Genomic DNA, 14,816 nt, shown 5'->3' with positions numbered 1-14,816 from the left:
CAGTGATGCTTAAGCTAACGCTCAAAGAAATCGCGCAACTCAGACGGGTTAGCTAACTTGTAGCGTGCTCACGTTAGCAGCGCGCCCGTTCTCATTCCACACTGCAGATACTAGTAGTTACAATGTAATCACGTCGATCGATCATGAAGCAGCTAACGTGGCTATGACCAGACGAGTGCTTCCGTAAATAACCAGCGCGTCAACATGTTTTTGCGCAGTTCCGCGGCCTTGCGAGACAGTCCCGCTAACCTTAGTTTACATTAGCTTGGGCTAACTAGCTTTAACGTCGCCGCCGATGATAAGAAGGGGGTACAGGATTTCCTCGTTGTGTTGATATCCACTGCAAGGATTTGTAACAAACCTCATTGTTGAAGGCTTTGACGGCCTCCATGGTGGCGTGTTTGGACTCTCAGCAACTATCTACTCAGTAATCGGTTGGATACATGCATGCTCGATGTCTGGCGAGATGGAGGAGCTTGCCAATATGGCGTACAAGCACGGGAGGACAACTACAGTACACAGGCCTGCGACACCCAACGTCGGTTTGGGGAAACTACAAGTTACGCCTCCATGTTTCTGCATGGATCATTTAAAATCATGAGGAAAATCATTCACTTTTACAGTCGTGTTTTATTGTCCTGGTTACAAAAGGTCATCATTATCGAGAGCTTCATTATACACATTGAAATACGTCACCCAGAGACATACTGTAGAGTCAATGTCTTAATTTTAGGAGGCTCAAAAGCCGACATTACTTTGGAGAGTTAGACCAAGGTTGGCGCACTCCCAGGTCATTGATTTTTGATTGCGACTTGGACTATTTCACATGATTTGTGTGATAATTACATTGGTCAACAAATTTAACATTTTCAGAGTTGCAAGTAAACTTGTCTAGATGAATATTTTGCACTGATTCTAAATGCTTTTTTTTTCTCTAGGTCATCAAGTTTTCATATATACATATATATATATATATATATAGCAACGCCTGGTAAAATCTGTATTACCCAAACTTTTATCGGTCAAACTTAATCTCTCTCTCACTTTTTCTTCTGATGTGCTCGGGAAAAAAAGTAAAGATATTTTTTAATAAGCATCAAATTTATGTTGAGGGACACATGAAGCAGGCTATGATTAAAATTTGCAGTTTACCAGTGTTCTATGCAGGGTACAAGTTTCCCACTGCCAGTGTTCCGTGGGGACTAAAATACTGTATACACGTTTCATTTGTTTGGTTTGGTTTAATTTACAGCAGTGAAAACAAGTCAATATGTAAGTGATAACAGCCTTTTAAATGACAGTGTAGATAAAACAAACAGTTCTGCTTGACATCATCCAAAAATCTTTCAAATGTGAAAACGCTCATGATTTATGGCAATTCCTCTGTCCGTGCAGACTGTCGTTCTGATGAGATTCTTCTCAATAGTTTGTTTAAAAAGGTGTAACAGGCATTGAAGGTGCACGGCACCAATAAGAGACTGAAAGCTGTTAAAAATATATCCAGTACGGACGCCATCTAAATACATCAAATGTATAACAAGACCAAGTGTTTCCATGTGAAAAGCAATGTAGAATACAACACGAACGCCGAAGTAGTAAAAGCAATCACCTGCAATGTTTGATAATCTTACAAATCAAATGGTAAAAATAATACTAGGATGCATTTCACATTGCAATGTGACCTACGAGTTGCTGCACAGATTCCATTTCGGAATACCTGGGTACAGAACAGTTTTCATTGAAGATCCATTTTCTAGTTGAAAATCTTTGAAGTCCACAGTAGTCCCATTTGAAAATTCAACAGCAGAGTGTATGTGTGTGTGTGTGTGTGTGTGTGTGTGTGTGTGAGAGAGAGAGAGTGAGTGAGAGAGAGAATGAGAGACAAAGAGAGAGAGAGAGAGAGAGACAGAGAGAGAGAGAGCCCAAAGCCAGTAGCATAAAACGGAGCATTTATAAACTGGTCTCAGCCACCGGAGTAGCAATGGCTGACGCGCCATCTTGGAAGGCCTCTGCCTCCACCTGCTGGTCATTTGGGACACAAATCTCTTGCACCAAAGGCCCATTGGATTCCTTCCATTCTCGGAACCTGACCGAGGTCAGCTCAGGGTCTGACAGCACCTGCTCTAATGCCTGTAGGTCTGCCTGTTTTGACTGGGATAGAAAAGCGAGCAAACAAGAGTGGGAAAATTATGAAATGATCACACCATTTGTTTTCACATTAATACAACAAAATTGTGGTTTTTAAAAGCTAGTACAGCAAACAGAAACATTACAAACTCAGTCACAACAAGTACTAATCGATAACACCCCCACCCTAAATAATCACTGAAAAGCCTGCAACTAAGAAACCAGGGGTGCAAACAATAAACCGCAACATTGCGAGGCAAGACCGTATTTGCAAAGACGTACCTTCAATGTGCTGTTCAGTGTCCTGATAAGATGCAGTTTCTCATTAACAGAGTCGTTTTTGCAGCGTTTCACAAAGGAGGCTCTGAATTCCCGTTTGGTGGATGGTTTGCGGTCTCCTATTGGCGATAGGCTGGCCTCCTTCAGGTGGATATACAGCTTCTCCATCTCGTCAGTGCTGTTACAGTGATCACCTGGAGCAAAATTACCGGTAGTCACACGACATCATAATTATCATGAAGTATGCGTCGTGTCATCTTTATCATTATGTAACCATGACAACAATAACACATACAAATACAATGCAAAAGACATCAATGGTGTCATATTTCAATAGGAAAAGACCTCCAAATGCATGCCTGAGCCTGGCAGTAGGACTACAATTTATCCATTTTAGAAATTAACTCTAGTTTGTCAGTTTGATTTGTTTTCAACTTTTTTTTTGGTACGCGTTTGTTTTTACAGGTGCTAAAGTTCCAAGCGAGTTCCCACAAATGTGCACAGTTTTCACAAAGAATGCTGCAAACAGAGGCACTTGTTCACAAAAACAAAGCGAGAGGCCGAGTCTTACCCCATGAGCAACTACTTTTCAAAAAAGCGACTCGTGAGTTTAATTCCAGCTACGAAATAAGCAAAATGGGCAGAATCGTTTTCAAATGACATTTTGTATGACTAGAAAGGAGGTCCACAACACCTGAAGTCTCCTCCCTTGCAGCCCCTTCCTCACCGGACCCTGTTCCAGCCAACTCCAGAGGAGCCCACCACTCCGGCGCTTCCTCCTCCTCTGGCGGGGGTTGATGCAAGTGCACCTGTACTGAGCGCACCGCTGGCGCGTCGCCTATGGGAGCAGTAGAAACCTGCGCGACCAGGTCCAACCAAGACTGACGCTGTTTGGAGAGAGACGAGGCGGACGAACTCTGCGACGTCATCGTACTGAGAGGTGAGGAATGCGAGCAGTTTGCTTCGCTGGGGACCGCCGAGGAGTACGGTGGAGGAAGAATGCCCTGTGAGACCGAGATATAAATCATGTCAAGGGCAGCTTTGAAAGCTAGATTACAGATTTGCAATAAAGTGCAGGTAAACATTAGAGGAAGCCACGACACTGACTTGATGTGTACTCCCAGGAGAACCAGATGGTGCCAGGGAGTCCCGCAAGGTCTGTTCACAGTATGGTGGCGGAGGTATGTCTGTGGTTTCTGCTTCTTCATGGTCACTAGCCTCACTGTAACATTCTAAAAACACACATGCACAATGTCATCTCCAAACTCAGTGTGCTCATAAACACATTTATGAGACCACCTGTCATAAAGAGATACTTTGGCATTAAGTGCCTTTCTGGATTACAAACTATTTCAGTTTCTCTTCAGGAGTATCTATAATTTATCATCCAAATCAAGAAAGAATTGTTTTCTGTCCTAGATTTTTTTTTGTAAAATACTAACACCAAACAATGTCTAAAAATGTATCTAGTAATACACAAATAGGATTATTTGAGTGCTATAGAATTGTGATTTGTAGGCATTCATTTATCAAAAAGAAATGTTCCACTTTGACGCGTTTCAAATGATCAAACTTTTTCATCTGAAATCGGACAGTCACACGAGAAGCAAGTTTTATCCCGAAGCTCACCAGCTTCTGGGTTTCGTTGCGTGGGCTCATAATGAATGGAGGCAAGCCCGAGCTTATTCAACCATCTGGAACACAGGCACGCAGATTTCGCTCAGGGGGATTTGAACATTTCATTTGATTTGAAGTATCTATTTTTTTTTTGATGCAGTAGATGCACAATTGTACTTGCTGTTACTTACACATTCATTTCTTCATGGTTCTCAGCAGCAAAATAAAACATCATGACTTGTGGGTGGCAGGCTTTGAATGCACTGCAGAAAGAAGAGTCAGGATTAAGATGGGATGTGAAACCAGAGCACAAAGATAGAAACAAAGTCAATTCCCATGAAGTTTACTTCCAAATATGTGAGAGGAACCTCTTTATTATTATGTGGGGGACATTGGAGACATTGTTCTAACTGCATGCATACTCACTGTTTCTTCTTGCACTCGATGGCTCGGTCGATCATGAAGTTGGTGAGGTCAATGTAGCCCTCGGCTTTCTCCGCCTGCAACACAAACATTGAACAACAGTCAGCGTGAAAACAAGATGAACTCATGACTTCAAGCCACTTCCTGACAAAGCCACCTGCCGTCCGCTACTTCTTCTATTTCCTCCTACAGTGTGTCTGATGGTAAATAAAACCTACCAGGAACACAGGCGTCACTATCAGGCCCAGTAGCGTCTGCTTCAAGAACCACAGTGACACAACATGCGAGTGACTTTTAAAACAGGCTGACGAGGAGACAGCTGTGCTGGTGGTGTGCGTCATCGCAGAGGCTGACAGGCATCCATGCTGAATGCACTGTGGCTGCAAATTACGACCATGACATGGTGCACCTGAACATTTTTAGTTTGCTTGTAAATGAACCATGACAGAATAATTTTTGTGAAGTCCAATTTTATTTTATTTATTAATTTCTTTGGGTGCAACTTGTTCAGTGGATCCTCATTCACTCCCAAAGACGTTTTTATGTGTCTTTTCAGACTTGGTTTAGAATTGGCTGGTACTGAATGAATTAAGCTTATACATATATGGAGCAACATCTTGAGCAGATATATTTAATTGACACTGGGCGCTCTCTTTGTCAACTCATGTAGATGCTATTCAGAGAGAGCTTCCCTAAGAGGAACAGATGAAAGGAACCGTTTGTTAAATAGACTGTTCAGCACAACATTTGTCGGAATTGCTCAATTGTCAACTAGAGAGCCACTCAAATGGGTTTTACATGTTCAGTAAGAAGAAAACAATAAGGGCATTCTCACCTGCGCATTTGTGTACCAATATAATGCAGTCTTCTTTAGGACGAACCAGAATTTCTTCCATTTCATACCCAGGAAGCCTTTGCTCTCTTTCTTCTTGTACAACCAACCCTGGTGGTCTGGCTGACCCAGCTCTTTGACTGACACCCGCCGCCTGCTCATCGCACCATTGCCTGTGCACGCACACAAAAGCCACAATGAGATACGGCGCACTTTCAAAAGATCTACAATGTGTGAAAGCTCAAATGTTTCCAGTGACCTAAAATTAGCCTGCCAACATGGTAAAACTGCGCCTAGCGTTTTTTTTTTTTGTTTAAAACCTGTAAACATCAGCCTACATTTTTCAGATATGAATCTAGATGTGATAATGACATACAAATTCACACTCACTGCCTACACAGGGTTAAACCCAAAATTGAAGTAACCAAGCAGAGGCTGCGAATGACAGTTGAGGGGCCCGGCAGACAGACTGATGTGGACAGGAAGGTGAAGACTTACCTCCTCGGCTCTTCTTCTTGGACTTGTGTCGCAGGGAGACCTTTTGGAGCGTAACACAGGAGGGGGACAGAGTGATGGGGACGGTCAATGAATTTTAGAGCACACTAACCAAGACCCAGCAGCTCACAAGAAGAGGCTGTGTGGAACATCCTGTTTCACACTGCAAGTGTCACATGCATTCTCTCTCCCTCTCCCCCCCCCACCCCAACCCCCTACTTCTCTCTGTCATGCACACGCATGTGCAAAAGGCAAAAGTATTGAGGATTCTCAATTGTCCCTCGACTTTCTGCCTTATTCAACTATGGTTCGACTTTCAAATAATGCATACAATACCAACTTTTGAGGACATAAAGTAGTAGGTATGCCATTTGTAAAATGACAAGAATTGATTCTCAATGAAATCTGAAGATATTTTGTCTTGTAAAATTGAATAGATCAGTTGGAGATTAAATTTGGAATTTGGTTTCAGTTGTCTTTAAAAACCGCTAACACAGCAAAATTTGTTGAAATCAATCCAAAAAAAGTTGACAAAAGAAACATTGATACATTGGGTTTTGTTTCGTTTTTCTAACTCAGAATGATATATCATAGACAGAAAGTACTACCTAAACATCTGCCAATTTTTCCCTAACCTTTTCAACAAAACACCCAAATTAGTGACTCTCTTTGGTGCGTCTTCAAGTTGAAAACTTACTAAAATAGAAAATGCAGTATCATTTCATAATATCAATTTACAAAAATATAAAATATAATCTCATATTAGCAACAAATACATACAATATTTTTTTCAAAACCATCAGCAACATATGGAAATCAGTTAGCACCACTTTGCCACGAAAATGTGGGCCTGCTTGGTGATCAATAAAATAACTAAAGCCATTTTGGGTCCCAAAAAATTCACCACACTCATAAACAAACAAATCAATAAAAATAACTTACAGGGTTGTAATCATCAGCAGCCATTGAGGGTGATACAGAAATGGGGAAGGCAGCCTGGTCATGAGGACAAAAAGCACACAATAAATCACCAGCTAAAAAATTGGCAAGGACTCTCACAACTGACTGCTTAATAGGCAGTTGTCTCATATCACTAGGCGAAAATATTTCAAAGTACTGTTGTACAAACAAAATCACTCCGCTAAGATCAGACCTCTTCCAAACCATACAGTAATGCCAGATGATACAAACCGCAGTACACAGGAGAGTGTTGCCATGTGTATTACAAGATTTCCAAGTTCCAATAACGCCAACACCCATTACAATTAGTGTAACTTACAAAAAGAACTCACACTCGAGTTAACATTACCGACTTTAACAAGGTGGAGGAAATGTTTTATCATGCCAACCGAACAAAGAAATCTGTCGGGAAAAAAATGGACCAAAAGCAGCACTCGACTTACAGCCTTCAAATGCACTGTCAGCAGTTTGTGACGCAAAGAGCACCTCGGCGCTTCTCAGTATCCTCACTCCTTGTTTCAATGCTACTTCGCCAAATGTTAGTGATTAATGTATTAGCAATATGGTCGGACGCAGAGCGTTTAGTACTTCTCAATTGATCAACGTCAGTAATGGGTGACAAGTTGAGAAATCAAAGCGCCTACTTGACTCACTTCCTCAGCAAACTTGAGTTCCTTATTTTACAGTTACCAATATTGATACTATCACAAGATGCCTAAAAACGTATTACTTGGTGTTCTCCTGTGAGGATATTCAAAGGCAATCAACACACCTTTTTTATGTGGATTGATAATATTGCATACTATTGTCAGTACAGGCTGTCGGGAAAATATTTTAAATAAATACCCAAAATGCACTTCACAGTTATGTCGAAGAAGAAAAACGAGAGCAACATGACTCATACCTGTTAAAAGTGCTTCATAATTCGAGTATCGGTATCTTTGTTCAAAACGCTCTACCGCAGAGTGCATCAAGCTAACTTCAGGATGTTGCAAAAGACCAGTAACAGTTCTGGCACATTTCTGGGTGTCATGAGCGAGTTCGGCCGCCAACAGGCGCTGATCGCAACACCAAACAGCAGAAACAAACAAAACACAAGTGTGCTTCTTTTTTGATGTCCCCAACATGAAAAAAAGAGGCTTCGTGTGGATACGAACTCGAGGTGCCAAATGCACGTCTTTTCGAGGTTATCAACACCACCACCAAATACTTTGCGTCTAGTAGATGTTTCTAATTAATTTACCAAAACAATTCTTGTTATTTTGACAACAGGAAATAATTGCCTGTCGCCCATGAAATCCCACAAGTCAAAAACAGTGGACACGTGTTCGTAAACTACAAACATACCGTACCTGCCACCACATTGTCACCGACAGTAGCGTAGGCCGAAAAGTGCGCTCCAAGTTCGACCAAACTTTGGCGAGCATGTCGGACAAGAGAAAGCTACAAAATAGGCCTTGTTTTCAGGTGATTTGCCCTAAACATTAAAATAAAGTGAATCAAGTGCGTTTCATACAATGCGCCGAAATCAAAGAAAGTTTCGACATAGTTAATGTACTTCACATTCGGAGAAAACTGCTGTACATCTTTCAAAGATTTCAAAGACGACCGATTGTTTGCCACTGGGTGTCGCTGCAAGGTAAAGTTCTTCAGGCAACGCACATGAAGGAGGAAGTCAAATCAAACGTGGTGGTAATAACAAATACTTTCAAAATAAAGGTATTTGTTTCAGTTTAGCAAACAGCTTCGAATATGTGTCAAAGTGACACGAATTAGGTTCTTAACTGTAATGAGATTATTCCACTTTAAAAAGTAAAATTCTCATGAAATTCCAAAAAGAACAATTACACCTATGGACAATTAAGAGTCATCAGAGAACCTAACAACTAATTGTTCTTGGCAACTGCTACTGAAAAGAAGTAATCTACAAGCACTTTTAATTTACCGGCTCTGAGTCAATAAAGCAATTTCAAAGCTGACCCAAAATAACAGATAATGTATTATCCACTCATTTGCTTTGCATCACAAAACGGTTGTCGCTATGTCGGCACCCATGCTCCCATGTCAGTGTATGCAGCACTTTAACTGTCTTTACTGGAATGAAGGTAAACAGGACAGGTGCAGTCACGAATCCTGTATGAGACTTAATTTCAATTTAAATAGGCATCTCGTGTCAACACAAATCGAGCTGGATTTGAATTGACAATTTCCACATTTGCCATAAAATGCTATTTTGCCGCCTCGATGTCTCTCCCAAAAACATGCATGGCAGGCTGATTGAACATTTTAAATTGTCCCTAGGTGTGAGCGCGGATGGTTGTTCGTCTCTGTGTGCCCAGCGATTGGCTGGCGACCGGTTCAGGGTGCCCCCCGTCTACTGCCCGAAGACAGCTGGGATAGCCTCCAGCACGCCCCGTGACCCTTGTGAGGATAAAGCGCATCAGAAAATGGATGATTCCTGTTTAGTGCAGTTCGCAAAAAAGGTAGCTTGACTTCTTAAATATGGCCAAAGTTTGTTAAGGAGTCATACCACACGCTAATTTTTACACTGGCAGCCCGTCCGAAGAGGCAAAAGCTCTTACAGTGATTAGGCCGCGGTTATCGATATATATGTTGCTCACAAATAAACTGCAAAAATCAGTGTGTGGAGCATGCCCTCCTTGTTCGGGAGGGCATACAACACATATTGTCCATTTACTGTAGTTCTGTGTCCTAATGGAGCATTTCATTTCCACATCCTTCACATTATTATTATTTTTCCCAAGTGTCAGTGTACAACTTAATCATGAATAAAAGCAGCATTTCTATGCAGCGAAGGTTCAAGAGGCCTTAAGGATTCCCGAGAGTTCTGATTGGTCACACCATTGTAGCGCTCAATCTCCCAACACGATTCATGCTGGGAAGTGTCACGGCATTTATCTAATGTACCTCACGGCCCCAACACTACTCCACACCCTTCCTGACCCGAAACCAAGTGTGTGAGAGAAAGGGCTGACAGAGAGGCTATTCTTCTTGAGCAAGAGAATGTGTCAAAGGGGGAGGGGGTGCAGGCTTGGTCATGATATCACAATCTCGTCTGCTCACTTGGTAGAGCTCCTATGGTCGCCACGAGGGGTCTTGTGGTGCATGACTATTAATAAAATACTGCTTTTGCGTGTGCTCAAGATGGCTTCTCACATGCCCCCCTCCCCCCCATACACCAAAAAGTTTTGTTTTTGGTTTTTTTAAACTAGAGCACTGGAAGAAAACTCAGATGGGCGCACAGTAAAATGACATTCAGCCCATATGTACAAGTATTATTTTTACTTGCAGAAGTTACATTTTCAACTAAATTTTAGTGTGCAAGTTTCGACCCAACATGGAGCTTAAGTATAAATTAAGCATCTTACATAATAGTTAATGTTTAGACTGGCAGTCACTACATCACTGCACTGCCCATCTTCCTCGAATCACATTTTCAAAAGTAACCCACAATTTCTGCAGAATTTTGTTTTCGCTTGACAGAGACAGCAAGCGTACTTACAGCTTGAGAGAAGGACCAGGATCGCATATTTGGTTGATTATACCTGCAAAAGCAAGGAGAAGACTTTAATCGACAGGACACCACAGAAAATATCTCAACTTCAAATAACCGTCCCACTTAAGTACCGGTACTGTTTCAGCATCTCACGCAAACATGTACAGATTGCGACTTTCTCTGAACCACACAATCTATTGCAAGCTGGCATGGATGGACTGATTCTGGCAGATTCTGTGGAAGATTTTTTTAATGGTTGGAATGTGGTAGGTTGGTACCAGTGGTTTTGATTGGCAAAACTGACACAGCAACATGGGCTCCCAAAGCTGAAAATAAACAGTGCATCCCGGACGGGCCTCACCCTGTAATTTAAGGCAACAAAAATGGAAGCTTCTTTCCCTGCATTGCAGTTGCTTAACCCTTTTCCCTCTTCTGATTGAGGTTATTAGAGTGAACGAAAACGAACAAAAAATCAGTCAAACTAAAAATGACAAAAATAAAAATGAATGCTCTTAATAAAAACATCTCACATTCAACAAATGAAAAAAACTCCACATATGAAAAAAGTAAAACCAATCCAAAATGAAATAAAACAAATAATTTACAAAAAAACTAAACAGGCTTGCTCAAAATACTAATTTAAACTAACTGAATAGAAAAAAATAAAGTAAAAACAAAATAAAATACAAAGGGAAAATCCAACCCAAGTATTATAACTCTACTTTCCATCTCTTTTTGTTTTTTAAAATGTGTTTGTTTTTTCTTAAACAAAAACAACACGATGTGGTTGTCAGACCAACAGCAGGAAGAAGGGGCTTAAAAAACAGGCCATCCTGTCACATAGAACCACACAACAAACTGATGCCCACATTACGACAGCAACAGTGAGACAAAAGGATGGCTGCAATATTAGGTACAGCCATACAATCTAGCTACATACACACGCAATGCAATGAATGCATTTAACGACAAACAAGATAACACAATATTGTTCAATATCAATTAAAATAGAACATTATTTTCCATTTACATTTTGGATACGCCTCCTGTGATGGATGGTGAATATCCACTCATAGCTGACACTTCTCACCTCTTTTTCAACAGCTACCAAACACTCCCGGCAGATAGGCCAACACTGCAGCAAGTTACGAGTGCTGACTGTAGGCAGGCTACTAATATGCCAAAAAGGTTGGAATAATTTAAACTATTTAGAGTACAATAGACATTATTTCCCACAATGTTGGTATATTTGACTGTGGAAAACCTCTGAAGGCCGAGTTAAGAATTGACGAACAGATGAGCCCCACTGACACGAGTGTTGGCCAAGCATCAAAATTCTATATTTAAGGTGTTTGATAGGATTGAGGTCAGGGCTTTCAAATTTCGTCCAAAGAACAGCCAAGCATGCCTCTATGGAGATTGCTTTGTGTCCGGACAAAAGAAAATGGCCTTCTCCAAACAGTTATACAAAATGTGTTGAATGCATGTCAAAGAAAGGACTCAAGCCCATTAATAAATTAATCGATTAAGATGTGTTTGTCTGCTTTTTGTCGTTCATGGAGCCAAACCAAGTCGATGCGTGTGATATGAGAATGTTAACCAATGCTACATCACATTAAATGTGCTGTCATGTGGAAAACTAATTTGTTTTTGTACATTTCCCTCCTAAAACGATGATGACAGCCGATTAATTCCTGCATCAGTCATATCCCCTGCCCTTAACCAATGCCTTGCCCTGTATCGCTATACGTCAGCACACTCCCACGGCAATGAGTCAACCGATTAGCGTCGCGTCCGTCTATTTATTGTAAATGGGAGTCATTTGATGTGATTGAGCGGGCGATAAATTGGCTGTGATGTTTTTGCTACCTAGAATAGAGGCATGTAGGTGGGAAGGTGACATGAGTCATCGATCATGGCGTTAAAGTGGGGAGTCGCGCTTCATCGGGCTGCGTAAACGAGAGCGGAGGAGACACTGGTGTCACGGGTGAAACGAAATATGAAGGAAAGAGGAAGCCTCGGATGTCATCATTTGTCACGGAAGGATGCTGTGCGTCCGAGACTCTGAAGATGAAGGCTACTTCATGTGTACTTTTGAGATGTTTCTATTGACATTTTAATCAATCAAGTGTTGGACAGAACCTTCCTTGAATCCCAATTCAGCCACATATTAAATTGTGAGAAATCAAAAAAATCGTAATGATCCGGACTAGCTAATCTGAAAGGTCGAGACAATTCCCGACCTGTGAAGACACTCCCTAGATCCCACGGGTCCGTTTTGAAATTAGCAAACAGTGCCTTCAGTTACCCAAGCGCCCGTTTTGCCTTCTTGCTACAACTTAATTCCCAAATTACAGTAATACCTCGTTTATCATGGGGGTTACGTTCCAAAAACAACTCCGCCCCCGCCTACAAACAACTGACAGTTTTTAGAAATGCTGTACAGAACGTTTCGTCGACATTGTAGATTTTATCATGGACAAAATTTGGCAAGGTGTACAGCAGTGAGATGCGGAGACTGTTGACTACTGTTAGTCTACAGTCCCTAAACACAAATATAGTATGAATGCCATATGACAATCTCTTTGGAGGGAATAGGAAGCTCGACTAATAAATTAATACGGGTAAAATAATACATCTTCATTAAAATGTTGTGAAGTAAAGTGGGATGGTCTGAGTCATAAAACAACAAGGCTGAACATGAGTTCCACTCCCCAATAGGGGAACCTCCTGGAACAGTACAAGCTCATGGGCCAATTCTGCAATCTTATTTTCTTTGATCTTTCACTTCCCTAAATTTAAGACCCAGGCGTTGATGTTTAAGTCTCAGTTTATCATGTTTATGAAACAACTTTGACTTTTTAATCATCTGACTTTATATGCTGTAATTTTGGCACTTCAAATGATACCACCCCTGATCTGAGTGTTGCCACCCCACAGCTCTCGCCACCTGTCCGTGTTTAAAACCCACCCGGTAAAAGCAGCCCACCCACTGATCCCCCTGTTTCAGTTTGAAACAATTCCACAGGCCCAGTCTGATGAAGGAAAATGTGACTCGCCCACATCTTGTTTTTGACATTTGATGTACAAGTTGAACACTGCATGAATGTGTTGACGAAATTGGGCAAAGACTCACCGGTTGAGGAAGTCCCTGCTAGAGTGCCAGTCGGGTTCCTGCGATACATAAAAAAGTTCATGCTTTATGTTCCATTTGAAATGAATCAATCTGAAACGCTACTTTCACTTTAATTGTAATAACTAGATGGAGTATCTTGGTCTATGCATTTAAATTTAAAACAGTTTGGACATGAATAAAACATTTTTCATCATTACGTCTATCCGTCTGTGATTCACACTCAATTGTGAGTCAACATACCATCGGCTTACAGATGTTTGTGATGTGAGCTGGCATAACGAGTTAGTGGTTAACTTGATGGGTTGAGTTGAAAGAAGTGCGTGTGGTATTTAGGAAAACCTCAGACCTTCAGAAGGTGCAAATTATTGAAGATCGCAGGAAACTAACACTGCAAGCATGGGCAAGAGCCAGATAGATGGAAGGAGAAACAGAAAAGATTAGCAAAACACATGCAGCAGAAACCCAGGGTAAGGTTGAGAGTTCATTTCGATCAGTGAAAAGGGGCAAAAGCTGCCAGGCGGTGTCATCCTACCCTCACTTTTAAATGTTCTACACACACGCACACACACACACACACACACACACACACACACACACACACACACACACACACAAACAGAGGGTACCTTGACGTTAGCTATCCTGTTACACCACATGCTTCAAAAACACAAGTGGAGTTCAGAGAAGGTTAGAAAGGCAGAAGGCTCTATAGCATCGTGCTGCATTCACGTGCAGTGAAAAAGTCAAACTGTAACGCCTCTCTGAGGTCATTTTATCAGGGGGAAAAAAAAAAAATTTGGATCCAGAAGATGAATGAGCATCGAACTAAATGAAAACAGCATGTGTTAGAACATGGTTAATTTTGAAGCAGTAACTTCACACGCAATGGTAAAATAAAGACAATACGAAAAATGACTGCAACAAACTGTACTTTTTAATAAAATGCTATGCACTTTATTACAAAAAGGCATATCAAGCAATAACGGAACCTTGCTCTCAGTACATTACTTTTAAACAATACTGTCTGATGTGATCTGAAGTCTTTCCATAGCATGAGCTAGCACAAGGTAAGTTGACCTGCGTGGACAAAAACATTGGTTCAACAGTAACTAACACCCTGGTTGAAAAAGGCCAGTTATTACTGTAATCCAGCTGCATGTATATTCCCCTTGAGTTGGGTAATGGCAGAGTAAACTGAGACAAAACTGAAAAATACTACGCTCAACCCAACACAAACATTTGTTAGTGACGGCGATGAAAACATCCTTTCACCAACCATCGCAGCAATGTCAATTGAAGTGACAATCAAAACGATTATTGGAAGGATATGCATAGCTTACAAGAGGCAACCATCGGCAGAGGAAAACGCTATCGAGGAGCTATCACAAAAGGAATCGAAAACATGCACAATTGCATTCACAGAAACAGCA

General features: G+C 41.2%; 2 protein-coding genes across 5 annotated transcripts in view; both read right to left on the bottom strand.

The window, feature by feature from the left end:
- Positions 1-507, bottom strand: part of scaf8 (SR-related CTD-associated factor 8) — a 28,045-nt gene extending 27,538 nt beyond the window's left edge. The window contains exon 1 of one of the 2 annotated variants that reach the window (XM_086128093.1): positions 362-507. In XM_086128093.1, the coding sequence (XP_085984219.1) occupies positions 362-391 (30 nt within the window). In that variant the 5' untranslated portion in view covers positions 392-507. The remainder of the gene's footprint in view (positions 1-361) is intronic. The other variant, XM_086128094.1, reaches the window with a different exon arrangement.
- A 134-nt stretch (positions 508-641) lies between these two features.
- LOC147196104 (connector enhancer of kinase suppressor of ras 3-like) overlaps positions 642-14,816 on the bottom strand; it is a 46,558-nt gene continuing 32,383 nt past the window's right edge. Inside the window, exons 14-25 of one of the 3 annotated variants that reach the window (XM_086127245.1) lie at positions 13,387-13,424; positions 10,257-10,299; positions 6,716-6,769; positions 5,777-5,816; positions 5,282-5,451; positions 4,450-4,523; positions 4,215-4,286; positions 4,036-4,100; positions 3,514-3,638; positions 3,101-3,410; positions 2,410-2,600; positions 642-2,151 (exon numbers count right to left, since the gene is read on the bottom strand). In XM_086127245.1, the coding sequence (XP_085983371.1) occupies positions 1,951-2,151; positions 2,410-2,600; positions 3,101-3,410; positions 3,514-3,638; positions 4,036-4,100; positions 4,215-4,286; positions 4,450-4,523; positions 5,282-5,451; positions 5,777-5,816; positions 6,716-6,769; positions 10,257-10,299; positions 13,387-13,424 (1,383 nt within the window). In that variant the 3' untranslated portion in view covers positions 642-1,950. Of the gene's footprint in view, positions 2,152-2,409; positions 2,601-3,100; positions 3,411-3,513; positions 3,639-4,035; positions 4,101-4,214; positions 4,287-4,449; positions 4,524-5,281; positions 5,452-5,776; positions 5,817-6,715; positions 6,770-7,065; positions 7,085-8,085; positions 8,176-10,256; positions 10,300-13,386; positions 13,425-14,816 lie in introns of those variants that run through there. The other 2 variants (XM_086127248.1, XM_086127246.1) reach the window with 2 other exon arrangements.

The sequence above is a fragment of the Hippocampus guttulatus genome, chromosome 13 (genome assembly GCF_054856545.1).
Source record: "Hippocampus guttulatus isolate MCC_2025c chromosome 13, RoL_Hgut_1.0, whole genome shotgun sequence".
Lineage (NCBI taxonomy): Eukaryota > Metazoa > Chordata > Actinopteri > Syngnathiformes > Syngnathidae > Hippocampus > Hippocampus guttulatus.
This window is presented reverse-complemented; position numbering and strand designations above follow the sequence as displayed.